The 16,291-nt window shown below is 34.1% G+C and overlaps 1 protein-coding gene across 2 annotated transcripts; it reads right to left on the bottom strand.

The window, feature by feature from the left end:
- Positions 1-208: 208 nt before the first annotated feature.
- Positions 209-16,289, bottom strand: LOC117321865 (low-density lipoprotein receptor-related protein 4-like). Of its 2 annotated transcripts, XM_033876463.1 has the most exons (17): positions 15,919-16,289; positions 15,567-15,677; positions 15,065-15,321; positions 14,688-14,835; positions 14,250-14,393; positions 13,830-13,938; positions 13,332-13,482; positions 12,950-13,072; positions 12,424-12,657; positions 11,578-11,767; positions 8,683-8,831; positions 8,411-8,561; positions 8,098-8,204; positions 7,207-7,341; positions 6,820-6,996; positions 4,609-4,735; positions 209-2,331 (listed from the first exon to the last, which is right to left on the bottom strand). In XM_033876463.1, exons 4-17 carry the CDS (start codon positions 14,831-14,833, stop codon positions 2,208-2,210), a joined length of 2,067 nt encoding a protein of 688 aa, XP_033732354.1. In that variant the 5' UTR covers positions 14,834-14,835; positions 15,065-15,321; positions 15,567-15,677; positions 15,919-16,289; the 3' UTR covers positions 209-2,207. The 2 variants fall into 2 exon arrangements, with proteins under 2 accessions (XP_033732354.1, XP_033732356.1); XM_033876465.1 differs by lacking the exon at positions 4,609-4,735 and having other exon boundaries at positions 2,232-2,331.
- Between the last annotated feature and the right edge of the window lie 2 nt (positions 16,290-16,291).

Below are 16,291 nucleotides of genomic sequence, written 5' to 3'. Positions count from 1 at the left end.
GAGAGACCACAGATAACAACTCATGGATACTAAACTCAACATCGAACTCAGGATAAAAGATCATCATCATCATCATCATCATCATCATCATCATCATCATCATCATCACCACCACCACCACCATCATCATCATAATAATAATAATATCTTTTATTTAACCAGGGTAACATATTTAGACAATGTCTAGTTTACAACATGGCCCTGCATCAAATATATTTACACAAGCATGGCATAGTTTAAAATAACGATATGATATAACAATGTAATAAATATATAATTATCATCACAGCTTAAATATGATTTAAAAATGAACGCTTGTATATCACACAAGTGTTGCTGAAGGGCATGATTAAAGCACTAGGAGTCGAATATACATACAATGCTAATATAGCAAAAGGTAAAAATTGACAGAATATACACTAATATAGTGTGAATTAAAATGGGACAATGAAGTAGGTGATCTAAAATTAAATTTAGAAAGGAAGATTATGGAATGAGATTGAATATTACTATACTAAAATATCAGTGTAAGGGAATTAATCATAGATATAACTATCATCATCATCATCATCATCATCATCATCGTCATCATCATCATCATCATTCACTGATATTTAACTAGTGGTTGCGTTGCCACCACCCTTACTCTCATGTGACTTAATCCGGATTTGACCCATATTTGTATGGCGGAAGGCGGGGACGCTGACTCTTCCAGAACACCTAGTCTTATTATCCTTGTAGTTTTTTTTCAGAAATCTCCGTGCAAATCTATATTTGTGTTTTCATTTTGCCTCGTTTAATCAATATTGGGTTTGAATTATGGTTTGGTTACTATGTCGTTATTCTGATGTCGTCGATACCATAACATAACTTTCATCATAAGTTATGATCTAATTACCTGAATGAAAGGTGTAATGTATAAGATGACACTAGACAGTCTTTTGTCACGTAAAAGGAGAAGTGCAACTACACAAAGTGCGCTGTCCTTCAGTTATATAAAAATATGATGTATTTACAACGATTATAACTGTAAAATCACTACTGGAAAATGTTCTCAGGCGTAATATTTAAATATATATATATATGTATATAACTAAGACTTTCCTAAATAATGAAATAACTAAAGTGTCCGCAACCGTATTTTGTAGAAACACCAATCAGTGCTAAACAGTAACAATACAATTCTGTATATATAGGTCCTTCTAGAATGCATGTTATCCGCTCGTCAGCAGACGCTGGGTAGACTGCCACTCGAACCTCGTGTCTCCAGTCAGCTTTCTCCGTGTAACATTATTTACAAACATCAACCGAGATAAACATTGTTTAACAATCGTGAACAAATATGTTTGGAACATTTTTACAGTATAGGCCCGTGTATTAATATATTTAACCCATTTTCACTATTTATAAGAGAAAATCACCGTATAATGAGTATGAAATCTACATATATTGTCGCTTTAATGAGTATCAAATCTACAGATATTGTCGCTTTAAGGCTCGTTGTGACTTTACCGAAAATTAACACAATATTAAACAATTATGTACCAAGCTGTTTACATTGTATAAAAGCGTTAGTGATAAGAATTCCTACGTGAAATAAAGTATTGAATTATAAACATAGATATAATAATGTGACGTAACTCCTACACGTATCTGTTCAATGACAAACTACAGAACTTCGAGATCACCATAAATATAATACTTTAAACAAGCAAAAAATAATCTAAACAGATGACATGATAATACATGCTATTTTGTTGTTTTTAGAAAAAATACTGAAATATTAGTGAATTTTCTTGTGTTCTTTGGTGTCTGAACGTAGCTACCAACACAGAAAAAATGTATTCAACATTTTTCTCTATATGCATCGCCTGTATATAACAGTGCAATGCACTGCACTCTCACCGTTCAAACATATACTTCTCTGATATTTCAATTCCTTTTAGAATCAGTTGTTTCACTCATTGTTCGAATTTGTGCGAATTAATGTCATGTAATCGGAGTCTCCACTTGGCACAGAGACAATCCATGTGTCCGATCTCACTGACGGACCATGCTGGATCGGTATTGGCTCCTCGTAAGGAGGCGGGTCAGTGTTGATACTGCTTGGTGATATGGTATCATACGTGGAGTCTGGCCTCACTGAGTATGGCGGAGTTGGAACTGCCATAGAAGGAGGACTTTTCTGTTGTGTCGGGTATGTTACATCATACATGCCTTGATTTACAATTTCCCATAGCTAAATTCCCTTGTTGGGGAAGCACTTGTTGATTAGGTGTATAATATACGTTCGGCTCACTCCTTGGTCTGTGTTGATCTTGAATCAGTCGCCTATTGAATGAAAACAAAGAGATTTCAAATAAGTCTCAATATATACTACATGATGTAATTTGTTTGGCCTTTTACAATGTTTTTGAAGTATTTTACTGTGATATGTTTTTAATTGTCTTGGTCATCGCTAGATGCTGGTAACCACTTGCAGGTTCACATTATACTTTTTCTGTTAAAAGATTATTGCATTTATCAAAACTATAAGCTAGTTTGTTAATTGGTTTATATGTTCAATTATATGTTCTAATTGATCTGACAATATACTGTTTATAAGACCAGTTTCTAGCATCAAATAAAAACTATGTTTATGTACTAATAACTCAACCCTATCTTAACGAGTCGCTATCGTGTGTGTCTTTTCAAATGGTTGTTTGCATATTCGTTGAGTTCAAGGGAAAATGTATGACCATCAAAAGATACAAAGAAATAACACGAATACTTAATAACACTGATACATTAAGAACACGCTTATGCTTATTGATATGTCACAAAAGATTGTCAAGCTAAATTGGTTTATCAAACTATAGTCTCTATCCAAGATTATAAGGCTCTTTCATATGTGTATATGTAGGATAGGGATATTCCACCCGAGGGGTCACAAAATGTGGTAAAACCCTCGGCAAGCCTCGGGTTTCACCACATTTTGTGACCCCTCGGGTGGAATATCCCTATCCTACATACACACATAATGAAAGAGTCTTTTTCTCTCATATCATTACCGAATTTCTGGCGAAAGTGTCCCTCAGCCATCCATTTTCTTCAATTTTTTAATTTCTTTATTTTACGTTTTTACTAAATATACTTGTGATATTCTGAAAGATCATACCCTATTTTGGCAAACTAAGTTTACACACAAATTTCATTCATTTTGTGGTTAAGTGATGAACGAATGAACGATTCGCCGATAAAAATTACCGTAACTTGACCGACTTTTACGTGGCCGTGATCAAATTGTCAACATCCGAGAAAAAGAAGTTCTATCAACAATACTGAAAGCCAACGCTGAAATGAGTTTTCCAACTTCACATATAATTTGATTTGCACCTCGATCGACATATTTAATCATTTCACAGAACACACTACTTTTAAATGTCAAGTCAATTTTTTTTTTATAAAATACTACGTCACTGCATGACGTCACGACTGTCATTGGAATTCCATGCATAGTTCAAGGATATTGAGAGTGATGTTGATCTCGATCGCCATGACGCGGCGATGTTTCGTGGCTGGTAATTTAAATTCACTGTGATTTTGGCAACTTCGTGTGTGAACCAGCGAACAGTGACTCTATACGAGTATTCGATCTTTTCTGTGACATAGGATTATATGTGTTTAACCGGTTGTCTTGATGGAATGACGAAGATAGATCAGTCGATAGGCTAACGATGATCATATTGAAAGGCTAGGATGGCAATAAGTTTTCATGGTTACTCTGCACAAATATAGACTCTAAGTTACAATTAAAATAAATATTTTTATATGAACATCGAGGGTTGTCATTTTTACCGAATGTTCCTTCTTAAGAGCCAATTCCCAACTTCCAAATACACAGGTTACTGGGTAGGCCTAACAGTTACTGACAGTACAGTAGAGTAAACAAATTCCAGGGCCCCCTGCTGACGCAAACGGAACCATTTCATAGGTTGTGACGTTTGACATTTTCTTTTTTATATTTTTTTTATGTATGGCTTTTATTTTACTTTCTGTCATTGTCAGGTGATTGTGTGTGTTTACATGTTTTTAATGACAAATGACAAATCTGTCGGGTAGGCAAGTCTGTATTGTACTGTAACTGTTACAACAGGCCTGTAGGCGTAGTCTAACTGTTTGTTACAGTAACGGAGTTATATGTTCGCTCAGATGAAATGTCTAATCGTTTAACCGTGTAGCCCTATTGATTTACTGCTGATATGATATATACTTATCTAAGAATGTATGTATTTTTATAGTTAAGTCCAACGTTTCAAAACCGACACCGACGATAAGGACTGTCGGATGTGAACACAAGCAGACGACGTTGTGAGAGTTGTGCCCCTTGAACGCAGATTAATCCGCGCGCGTGAAATGCTATGCAAGATAGATTTATCTTACATAGCTATCTTACATGGGCAAACTCTATCCAACATGGCGAGATATGAGAGAAATATATATAGATAAAGGATTTGAAAGTTATTGGCAGATTTCATGCTTTAATCTTTCGTATATTGTATGTTTCATCAACAATGACGTTTTATTTTTTTTCAACTAAATTTGGTATCCAAAAAGTGATATATTTACCTTCTTTTCATTACAACACATACTATCGCTACTATTGTGACCGATACGATGACCAGTACAGCAAGTCCTGCTCCTATGCATATCATTGTCTGCTGATTATCTTGACTGCCGAGAGTGTTCGATTCAGCTTTTAATAAAAATGCACTTAATTAGAATTAAAATTGTATATCTCTGTCTATATTTTATACCTAACATTGAATTAAGAAAAAGAAACAGATAATTTGATATCTCAACAGACATTTTGATCAATGATATTCGACGTACATGTAAATTGACCCTAAGATTGAGCTTCCTCTGTCTCACTTCCATGGGGATGAATGATTATTTTTCTTTTAGCCTTTTTAGATAGGCGTTTCATCAATGTACGGAAATGTAGACTTGATGTCATTTAGTTGTCGACGTGACTTCATTTTATTGTCGCCATGACGTCATGGTATTGTTGACGTGACGAAATGCAATCCTTGAGAACGTGCAAAGAGCACATGTCTTTTCCCTAGGGTGATATAAGGACATCTCACCCCGTAAAACTGCAGATATCCCTGTCGAGGGTAAAAGAAATTCCCAACTTTCATCCGAACTAAGTCACATGGACTTTTGTCTGCAAGTCACAGGTCACAGGTTTTTAACCGTTGCAATTTACACAACAAAAATATATTAACATTTACCTGTTGTCGTTATGTCTTAACAGTCTGACACTGAGCAGAATTAAAATAGCCTCCCTTTACAACATTTTTTTTTCATTTTCTTTTCATTTTTGAAGATTTTTCAGCAGTACATAATACATTTACAATTCAATTGATCCATACATCATACAATCCTTCCATTCTTCATAATTAGATAAAATTCAACAGTATATTGAAGATGCTTTAAAAAATTGTATGTACTGTATTTATGAAAGAAAGAACGAGGGATAGAAGAAATTAAAGAAAAGAAAAAAGAAAGTCAGTGAGGATAAATAATAAGAAGTTGAATAAGAGGGAGAAGGGTACATGAGGATTTGACAATTGGCTTGATGTATTAAATATGAAATAAGTGAATCTCATCATCATACATTTGGACTTGCGGTAGTACACTGGCAATATGAAATAATTAACACAGAATTTAACTGCTGTCAGTCAGCTTTATACCCAAAATCAGTCAAACCCTAGGGAACGCTGGACTCCGTACGTCAACGATAAATAACCAGACAGATCAAGATCAGACATGAAGTTGAACTTAATACCAAAGGACTGTATATCCCAATGTTGGCTGACTTCTGGATATTATATATATATAAGGGATCAAGCTATGTTCCCCATGACCTGTCAGTCAGCCATAATCACCGTTAGTGGTGTTTATCACTACGGGCCCATAGCTTTCGGCCTGATAACCAACAGTTCTATGGAGGTATTGCTACAGATGTCGACCATGCATTTCCTTTAAAAACTTGTCTATGTCACTAATTTCATATCTGCGTGGGCCATCAACGTCTTAGTAAATTCTGTGGTACTAGTATTTATATTTTTCTACTGCAAAGCATAACTTTTTCTGCATACTGTTAACAAAAAACAGGCCATATTAAATATCAAAAGTAATACGGTATTTGGTTCAACAACTACAGCATTGCTTTCAATGCAAACTCTTAAAAATATTATAGACGCTCGCCTCGGAATAATATGCAGATATCTCGAGGATATACAAAGATTCGAAGAAATCCATTTTTCGTTTGAGGAGTATATATAAACATACCATACTCTACTAGAACACAACAACATGTCTCGCTGGAGGTAGAGAGATTCAGGACCTACATTATATAGCTGTATATTTGTTATTCCATTCAATCTACCTTTCTTTTATCATATAATTTATTCATATAATCCATGCGTGTCTACAAGGCTCTAGTAGGAAACAATCAATTTGATTTAATATTATTTGTCTCAATCTTTCCTGTGCAATCTTTAGGGAACGCATGGCCATTTACACATATATTTGCAGAGCAGTTGGAGATTTTTTTCCACAGCCCATCCCGTACACATGTCACTCCATGATGGATGCATCGCGGAACTGTCCATTTGTATGTCAAATTGATAAGAATATATTATATGATAGATGTTTATTTTCAAAGGGCATATTACCCGTTAATACAGGATTAAGTTTATGTTTGGTCAAAGACAAGTATACCAGAAATCATCATAAATTAAAATTGTCATAACTTCGACACTCTGTTCTTACCTTGACAGAACACTTGAGGATTATCACTCCACTGTCCATCCTGTCCACACGTCAATGTGTCAGACTCTATTGTACTGCTATAGCCTGAATCACACTGGAATGTACACACTTCAGCAGCGTTACGTGTGCACGGATCTTTTAACATTCCATTAGGTATGGCTGACGGACATCGTGTAACTGTAAATCAGATGTATGGTATCAACATAATTCATTTCATTTCTACATTCAAAGAGTTACATTACATATACATGTTTATGTCACAGTATGTTTTGAATACTTTCATTATTCATATTTGTCGTAGATAGCACTTATAGTACATTGAAATAATTATCACAATACGTGATACTCGATAACATGCGCCTTTACCGAATATATATAGATATATACCTCCTTCACACGTAAATGGATCGTCTGACTTGAGATCTACACCATCCTGACATGCGCAGTATGAGGACGAAGGTGATGATTTTGGCAGACAAAAGGTACTACATCCTCCATTGTTACTCGCACACACGGAACTCGCTAATTATTGCAATAGTTAAGAGATAAGTACATGCATATGTGTATCATTAAATAATTTGAAACTTAACACTGATTTATTTTATTGTTTATGAGATAAATAAGATTATGTATTCATTCAGAAACAATACAACCTTTTTATTATTTGTTAATCAAATGCGATTCTAACATTCAAGTGAAATTTATTCACAGTTAAGTGCTGAGCTGAATCTGACCAGTCTCATAAATCTTGGATATGTATTATCTGAAGTCAAAAAATGTTTTTCATGATATTTTTGCTTCTTTGTAAATCATAGAATAACAAGTCAATTATACATGTTACACTTATATTACCGAAACACATATATATTCTTATGATTAGGTCTGAAATAACAGACTTACAAACTGATCACTTTTAGTCGTTTATCAATTAGAGCTGTACATTTCAGGATAATTTGATATATGTTTCATAATACATTTATCTACGTAAGTGTTCTTTGTTTATTTTATTTTCAGTTGGGGTACTTAAGAAAAAATGACATGACAAAAATTGTTGCAAAGACCTAGAATAACGAGATAGCAGAATTATTCCACTAAAAATCAATGGATCTAGCAGACTCCATCTTCTCGCTTAAAAAGGTCACCGCAAACAAATGTTTAGCCCGAAATCGTTTACGTGCACTTCCTACATAACTATGTATTGTGCTAGGTGATAATTTGAAATTAAAAATATTGACTGATAAGAAGGCAAACATATTTCACTAAGATAAGGCTACAAACCTGGCTGTGATTGCCCTGGATAAACATGCATGTTCAGCAGAAATCCTAATTCGGCGTTGTCAGTCATAAAAGTAACTTCATTTTCATTCTGCATCTTAATGATTTTGCTGAAATTGGTTAAATAAATAGTTAAAGACTTTACGAACGGTATTTGGAACATCCTTTAGGTCTTGCGATGGGATGTCTGCTGAAAGTTCAGCTTAAATAACCGACACGAGACTATAAAATGCTTGACATTTCTTTGTAATAAGAATATTCGACCTCGAATATTCCGCTGTGTATAAACAACCTATATAATTTACTTGTTACTCACTGTTTCCCATCGGATGTAAAGTACAGGTAATCTCCAGCTATAGCTATAGACCGTATTCGGTTAGTGGGTGTGGTATATTTAGTCCGTACAGACCCTGACAGACTGCTGGATTCTACGCCTCCCTTCATAGATGACCAGTACAGTCGGTCAGCTGAAAAGATAATAATTATGATGACAAAGGTGGATTAGAGAAGGCAATTCCATACACTGATGTAGTTTTTAATGTTTATTTTTATGAACAATGTTGTGTTTACTTTGAAAATTCTACTTACATGTGTAGTCAATAGCAAGGTCTGTGAAAAAGTCCTCTGGATCAAGGGATATTATGACACTTGGAGACGTTCCGTCCATTGAAGCTCGGATGATGCGTGTGAAAGAATCAGCATCATCATCGTCATCATCGTGTGTGTAGAACATCAACCTGTGGGTAGGAAAGTACTAACATCTTACGAGGGAACAGTGTACACAGTATCGGTAATAAACACTAACATTGTAAAGAGGAATAGTATATTGATATTTATTGAGAAATACTGATATTATTCGAAGCCCCTTTCAATCTAATTTGTAAATAAGTGTATCAAAGCAGTCCTCTTCACTTAACTTTTGAGCTTGTTTTTTCATTCTCTGATATATAAGAAATTAGATACATATTTTGCGATATTAGTAAGGCATTTGACAGGGTTTGGCATGATGGTCTGGTTTACAAGCTGGAGTTATATGGTATTAAAGGTAATCTTTTAAACTGGTTTAAAAAAAATGTTATTACACAGAAAACAGAGAGTTCAAACTGAAGGTTTTGTATCGACATTTGACCCTGTTCAAGCTGGGGTTCCTCAAGGCTCAGTCCTCGGACCACTGATGTTTTTAATCTATATTAATGATATTGTTGACTGTGTTTCTAATAAGATAAAACTATTTGCAGATGACACCTCTCTGTATGGTATATGTGATAATAACCCCATTGAAATAGCTCAAAGTCTCACTAATGATTTAATTAATATCAAACAATGGGCTAATAAATGGGATATTAAATTTAATCCTGCTAAGACAGAATCAGTTATATTTTCTAGAAAAAATAATAAAGATCACCCTGCTGTAAATTTTTATGATGAACCAGTTACTGAAAATAAATTATATACACACCTTGGTCTAACACTCAGTGATGATGCCAAGTGGAACCAACACATTTCTAATATATATGATAAAGCTTCAAAAAGAATAAACATTTTAAGATTATCAAAAACTAAAATTGATAGGAAGTCTCTAACAACCATATATACATCCTAAATTAGGCCAATTATTGAATATGCCGATGTTGTTTGGGATAACTGTTCACAAATACAAAAAAAATCTCTTAGAATCAATTCAATTAGATGCTGCTAGATTAATTACTGGTTTACGCAAAGGTACTTCACATGAAAAACTATATACAGAATTAGGGTGGGAATCATTGAGTTGCAGAAGGCAAAAACACAAACTTATCTTAATGTTCAAAATATTAAATAATGAAACCCCAGATTACTTAAGAGAAATTATTGAACCATATATTCATGATGAAACCTTAGTTAGATATCCACTCCGTACAGTTCGATTATTTGACCCCCCTTTATGTCGTACAGTAACTTATTTTGAAAGTTTTTTCCCATCCATGTTAAATGAAATGAATAGACTCGATCCTGAATTCAGTAATATTCACTCCACTAATCAATTTAAAAAACTTTTAAATAACAATCACCATATTATATCCATTACAACTGGTGTATTTATATATTCTGGCCGGCGTGATATAAACATTATTCTATGCCAATTAAGAAACAACGTAAGTAATCTAAATTACGACCGTTTTAATGATCATCTAATTGAATCTCCAATGTGTCAATGCAATCAATCTGTTGAAACTATATCACATTATTTCTTTGAATGTAATTTATATCAAAATCCTCGTCTAGTACTTATACAACATTTAAATCATCCACATCATAATCATTTATGTACCAATGTCATTGTCAATGGATGTACTCTTTGTAATAATATTCAAAACTTGAGCATCTTGACATATGTCTCAAATTTCATCCTGCAATCAAGGAGATTTTGAAATCATGTCTGATATATAATGATCTAATATTTTTAATATTTCTTTTTAACCCCTGGTGACTCCAATTATACAGCAATATAATTAAATATTAGAATATGTAATATGAAATTGAGTGAACAACGTCTATTTATTCTTGATTACCAAATATACTTGATTAATGTAATAATGAACTCTGGGCAGTCTATTAACAATTTATCTTCTGTCAATCTATTTTATCTATAACCTTATTTGTTTGTGCTTATATGTAAGTGAGGTAATTCCTATAAAGGTCTTTTTGAAACAATCATTTTATTTTCAAGAGTTGGTGTAACTCTACTAACTTAATATGTTTCAATGGGATGAAATTGAATTTTGATCCTCTTCAGTGGATGGCTTGTGTGTTAAACAAATGGACTTTATGGCCTGTATCTGTTGGGGGAATAAACTCAATATCATCATATAGATACACCTACTTTACAAAATACACTACGTTTGAATATTCATTTAGTAAATAATAAAACAATTAGCTAAACTAAATATCATAAGGGTTACTATTTAATGTTAAAATTAATAAATCCTTGTAATTATTAAGGAATTACCTCCCCTGATACCCTCACCAACCTTCCATATATGTATATAGGTCTATGTTTGTTTACCATCTGTTAATTATAAGGAAAGGACTAAGATAGGCTATGCCTGATGTCCAATCCTTTTGACTTAACATCATGTCAATAAAATATGTTGAAATTGAAAATTCTCTGATATATTATTGATTCAAAGCAAATGATGAAATATTAGTTTCACGATATCACATGAATGAAATAAACAATTTAATCAATTTTAATTCATATATATATGCGTGTTAGATTCTATCGGACTAATAACCCTAGTCCAACAGACTCTAGTCTTATTTTTATTTTTGGTACCGGTGTGTACCTGTGCAATTTCAAAATTTGAAAGTTATATTGCAAACGGAAAATGACGTCTGTTATATGATGATACACTGATTACATTGGAATTATTTAATAACCCTTGAATCGTCTTTACGCTTGAACGGATATATACTAGTATTTATACTGATGTTTCTCCTCACCCCTTTGATGGATATAGGACTAATCCTTCTACATGACTCAAGTCTGTCACCAAAGTTTTAGCCAATCCTGTAGAAGGTCTAAGTACACCAACACTACCAGGGGATGTCGTGCCTGTTTCACCCGTCACGGAAAAATAAAGGTTACCGTTTGATTGGTCCATGGCTAAGGAATTAAGGTAAGACTCTGCACCTGTAAATCAAATTTATGTTGTATAAGTGATGCACGTCTTTGCAACAAGTACAGTTTAAATTATTAAACATGCAGATTTTGTTATATATAGCGGCATGTAGGTCTAGTAGCAGGATGAACGGCTACGTGACCAAAGGTTGGCTAGCTCGAATCTCATCACAGGCTTTGTGTTTTATCCATGAACAAGATACTGTAATCCGCTGTGTTCATGTCGGGGCTGTAAATGCGTACGTGAAGAGGCATTGAAAGAAATGTCGTGTGTAAGATGTCAGCGTCGAAATGGTATCTCTGGCTGTATGTTTCTCGGGGAGGTGAGAAAGACATTGGTCGTTTCCAAAACGTCCACACTGAAATAATCTGTGAACCTCTTTGAGAAAGCTACAGTGTATATTGCTGTGGTATTGTGGTGTATAAAATGTAGAGATATAAATGATGTAATTGTATACATGCACATGACCTGGTGCATTCTTCTTTCCATGTTCAAAATATATTTATTTTTCAGGAGCGTTACTGACGAAAACCGTCCGAGACAATTCACTTATGTTTGTATTTTGCACAAACGTGTCAACATACATTTCACTTATTAACTCTAGGTAACTGAAAGCATTGGTAGTATTTAACGTACCAACACAAGAGGTAGCCTAATGTACACTTACCTGATGCTACATAAACTGTTTCTATATGTCTTCCGTTCAGTGTAGACTTCATAATGCTGTCATCTTTTAGATCGGTCCAATAAACAAATGATGTTGCTAAATCTACAAGGGCATCAATCGGTCTCCCAGCGGCATTGATGTCCAGTGTTGTGATGCGTGCATTAATTGTAGATATTTGAACCAATCTACCATGATTGATGTCGGTTACCAAAAGGAATTGAGAGGATTGTGGTACTGAAGGAGATAATAGCACGGTTATTGCTGGCGACGATCCGCATGATAGCATTTTAAAAACATCCATATTCAATCAATGATAGACACATGATATGTTGTGTCATTCTTGTGAGTGACGCAACCAGACCAACAACCATTATCTACAAAAATGTACAGCAAATGCACTTGGAACGTTACATGAATGTTTTTGCATTTAACTCTTTCGTGTGGTTACACATGCATTTAATTTTTCATTTCCTTATTATTCACTAATTACTATTTAATCATTTAATCAGGTTTTAGATTAGATTACCACTGCTACAGCTTCTGCCATCATTTTGAAGAGTCAATCCGTATGAGCATGAGCACACAGCACGTCCACTTATACCAGTCATGCAAAGTTGTTCACATCCACCATTCAAATGAGAGCATGGACCTATAATTGAGAAATGATAAGCAGATACCAGCCAGCGTATATTACTATTATATAATTAATTCACTTTTTAGAATACAACTTCTAAAGTAATTACCATCTTTATAGTATTTAATGTTTCTAAATAACAGTCAGGCATTTTGCTTGTGTCTTTAAGGATTTCATAATTGTTCCTCAAATACATTAATGAGGAAGTTACTCATCCAGAAACGATTCCATTAAAACTACTTGTCTATTTCAACAGATTGTTCAACAATTTAACCTTTTGTGAGTCTTTGAAGTGATTTGTCATAAACTGCCAATCCAGATATCACTCCAAATTTATTCGTCAAATTGGCCATTTGTAGAGAAATCTGCTGTAGAGCTACGGAGTAGACGTTTGGTCCCGTAGTTGTAGACCAGATCGCGTATCTCTGAAAAAAAAAGAATCAAAATCCTGAACTGTGTATAGAGAAATATTTGCTAGAATTTAGGATCTCTCGTAAAATATCCTGCGTAGTTTCGTCGTTATTTCAATATACAAGATACTATATTACTATAAACATGCAGTATTAAAAATTCAAAAGGAATGTAATTGTATATAAAATTGTCTTGTTTTTTTCTCTAAACGCCTTCAAATTGTATTTACTGTATAATATATCAAAAGTCATTAAATAGAATGCTCTTAATTCAACAACATATGATAAGAGAGATTCAAAATGAATAAGTAATAAGCTACGCTCAACAAAACCGAGATTAATGAGCATCATAAAGAGCGTACCTTGTAGATTACCAGGCGATCCAAATCGCGGAGGCCACTAAAGTAATGATGTATTCCGCTGCCATTTCGTTCTATACTGGATAGCTTATCAAACTGAACAAAGTACACTCTGAAAAACGAATTATACACAATCAATATTTCATTTGAAAAATAAGATTGTTAATACTTTCTTTGATAACGACATCTTCAAATTGAAGAGGTGATTTTGTTTTCACAAATTCGTAGTAGAACATGCAATGAAAAGAACAACATATATGGATATGTAATACATTGTATCCCAATTGACAATGTCATCGTTTGTAATGTCTCATATCATTGTGTAGACGAGTTAGGAAATTGTTATTATAAGCTGTATAAGTTGTATGTTTAAGTGGTCAACAAATTAATAACGCTTTCCAAATTTAATCTTTATAAAGATACCTGTCACTGGAGACATCAAAGAATATGTCCTTTATATAGGCAGGTGATGGGTGAGTCAGTATGACAGATTTCACGTTACTGACCAGGGACATTGCTACAATTTTCATTTCAAATCCACTCGTCCCCTCCACCCAGAAAAGTGTCCTGTGAAAATATATGTTTGTGTTAGTGATCGATAACAGTGCATATAAAGAAATCGACACCTGAGTAATCGTATCCTATTACAATACATTTAATCTGTATTGAAGGGTACGTGCAGCACGTAAAATAGACTAAATATTACCAAAGACAAGTTTAAAGGCCAACATGCATGTAAACAGTCGCATGCACTGCTTTCAATTAAAATACGCGAGTTGAAAAAAAAATCATGTCCGGCCTGACGTTTTGATTGTTATTGAAGGAGACACATCAGTTGGATAAATATTATTTATAACCTACCTGTTATGTGGATCAATTGTTATGTGAGAAGGAGGTGAAGAGACTTGTACCAGCTCCTTCGCAAATGAAGTTGCTATGGTGACGTATTTCACCTTGCCTGTGGTTTCTGACCAATATAGGTTTCTATCTATCCAGTCAAACACCATCCCTACAACAGTATATACATTGCATGTATGTGTAATGGAAGGTACAGGATAACAAAACTGATAATAGTTTACATGCTTTATTAGTGGCTATACGTTTGTTTTCACATTTCATTCTTGATACATGTATAACGTTGCAAATACCTCTTTGTGAACTTTTCAACTAGAATTGAGAATTTAGGAACACAGACCAAGGTATGCTTGATTTTCTAACATTTCATGCCTAATATTTACCCGACACTGTCCCCACTGTTGTAATTTGTCGGTTTCCGTCTGTAGCTGTGTTGTATTCTCTGATGAAGTTTGATGTCGTGTCCACGTAGTAGATAAGTTTGTTACTGGTGTCGACACAGACAGAAGCTGACAACCTTGTACAACGTTACCAACACAACGAAGAGGATCACTGTGGTTAGTTACTGAACGGAAACTCAGCATACATATGTTGGTGGCATTGGAAACCACAATTGCTTTACTGTAAAGTGGGTGGTTTTCTAGAATAAAAGTCAGTTGTTAACTACAGGTCTCAATGAATATAATAGAAGAGCATTATGTCGTAATCATAGATCATAAGGCGAGGCCGGACATCCTAGTTCACTTCAAAATATTAATCGATATGATTAAGATTTTCATTCGTTGAAAAGCCTCTTTAAAATTAATTCAATATTAGATTTAGAAAGTGAATATTATTGTGCTGTAACACACTATATACTATCTCCTTACTGAAGTGGTTCCGTACCTGTGCAGTGCAATCCGTCTGTATTCAGTGTGTATCCCTCCTTACACATACATTTACCACTGGGTTGGAGATTTACACAAAAGTGTTCACACCCCAATGTCGAGCAACCATCTAAGTATTAATATATATGTCTTTTTAATGATATTCAGATTTTTAACATTCGTAACGAGAGGTAGGTATTAGCGATAAAATAATCAGATTAAATATATTGTAGAAAGAAATTAAACTCTGCTGAATTTAATTATCTTAACGCATGCTATTTCATAATGATAATACAGTGTGTATCTGATATCGTTAAAAATAGCCATGTGCAGTGTTGCTAGTGATGAAAGGTTGATCAAGAGAACCATACCTGTCATTTTAGGCCTGAGTCCGTCCTTATACATTGTAATAACGGCCGGATACGTCGAAAAAAACTCGTCTGAGCGAATTAAAGAAATGCTTCCTGTTGATTTGTAAAAACATGCCCAAAAATGATAGTCATACAAAGTTGCACATATATAATCCTGAAAAAAAAAGAAAAAAAATCACGGTCGTTGTTGTCGGTACATGTCATTGAATTCACTTGACTGTCATCAATTCACAATCCTATGTCAATGGAGAAGAGGTCTTAGATAGCCTTTGTCTAATGTCTAATCCTATTGACTTTTCACTATTTACACTATTTCAAAAAAGTATTGAAATTGGAATTGAAGCCGTGTTTAAAAAAATTCAAAAAATTATAC

This window comes from Pecten maximus, chromosome 2, assembly GCF_902652985.1.
Source record: "Pecten maximus chromosome 2, xPecMax1.1, whole genome shotgun sequence".
In the NCBI taxonomy this organism is placed as follows: Eukaryota; Metazoa; Mollusca; class Bivalvia; order Pectinida; family Pectinidae; genus Pecten; species Pecten maximus.
This window is presented reverse-complemented; position numbering and strand designations above follow the sequence as displayed.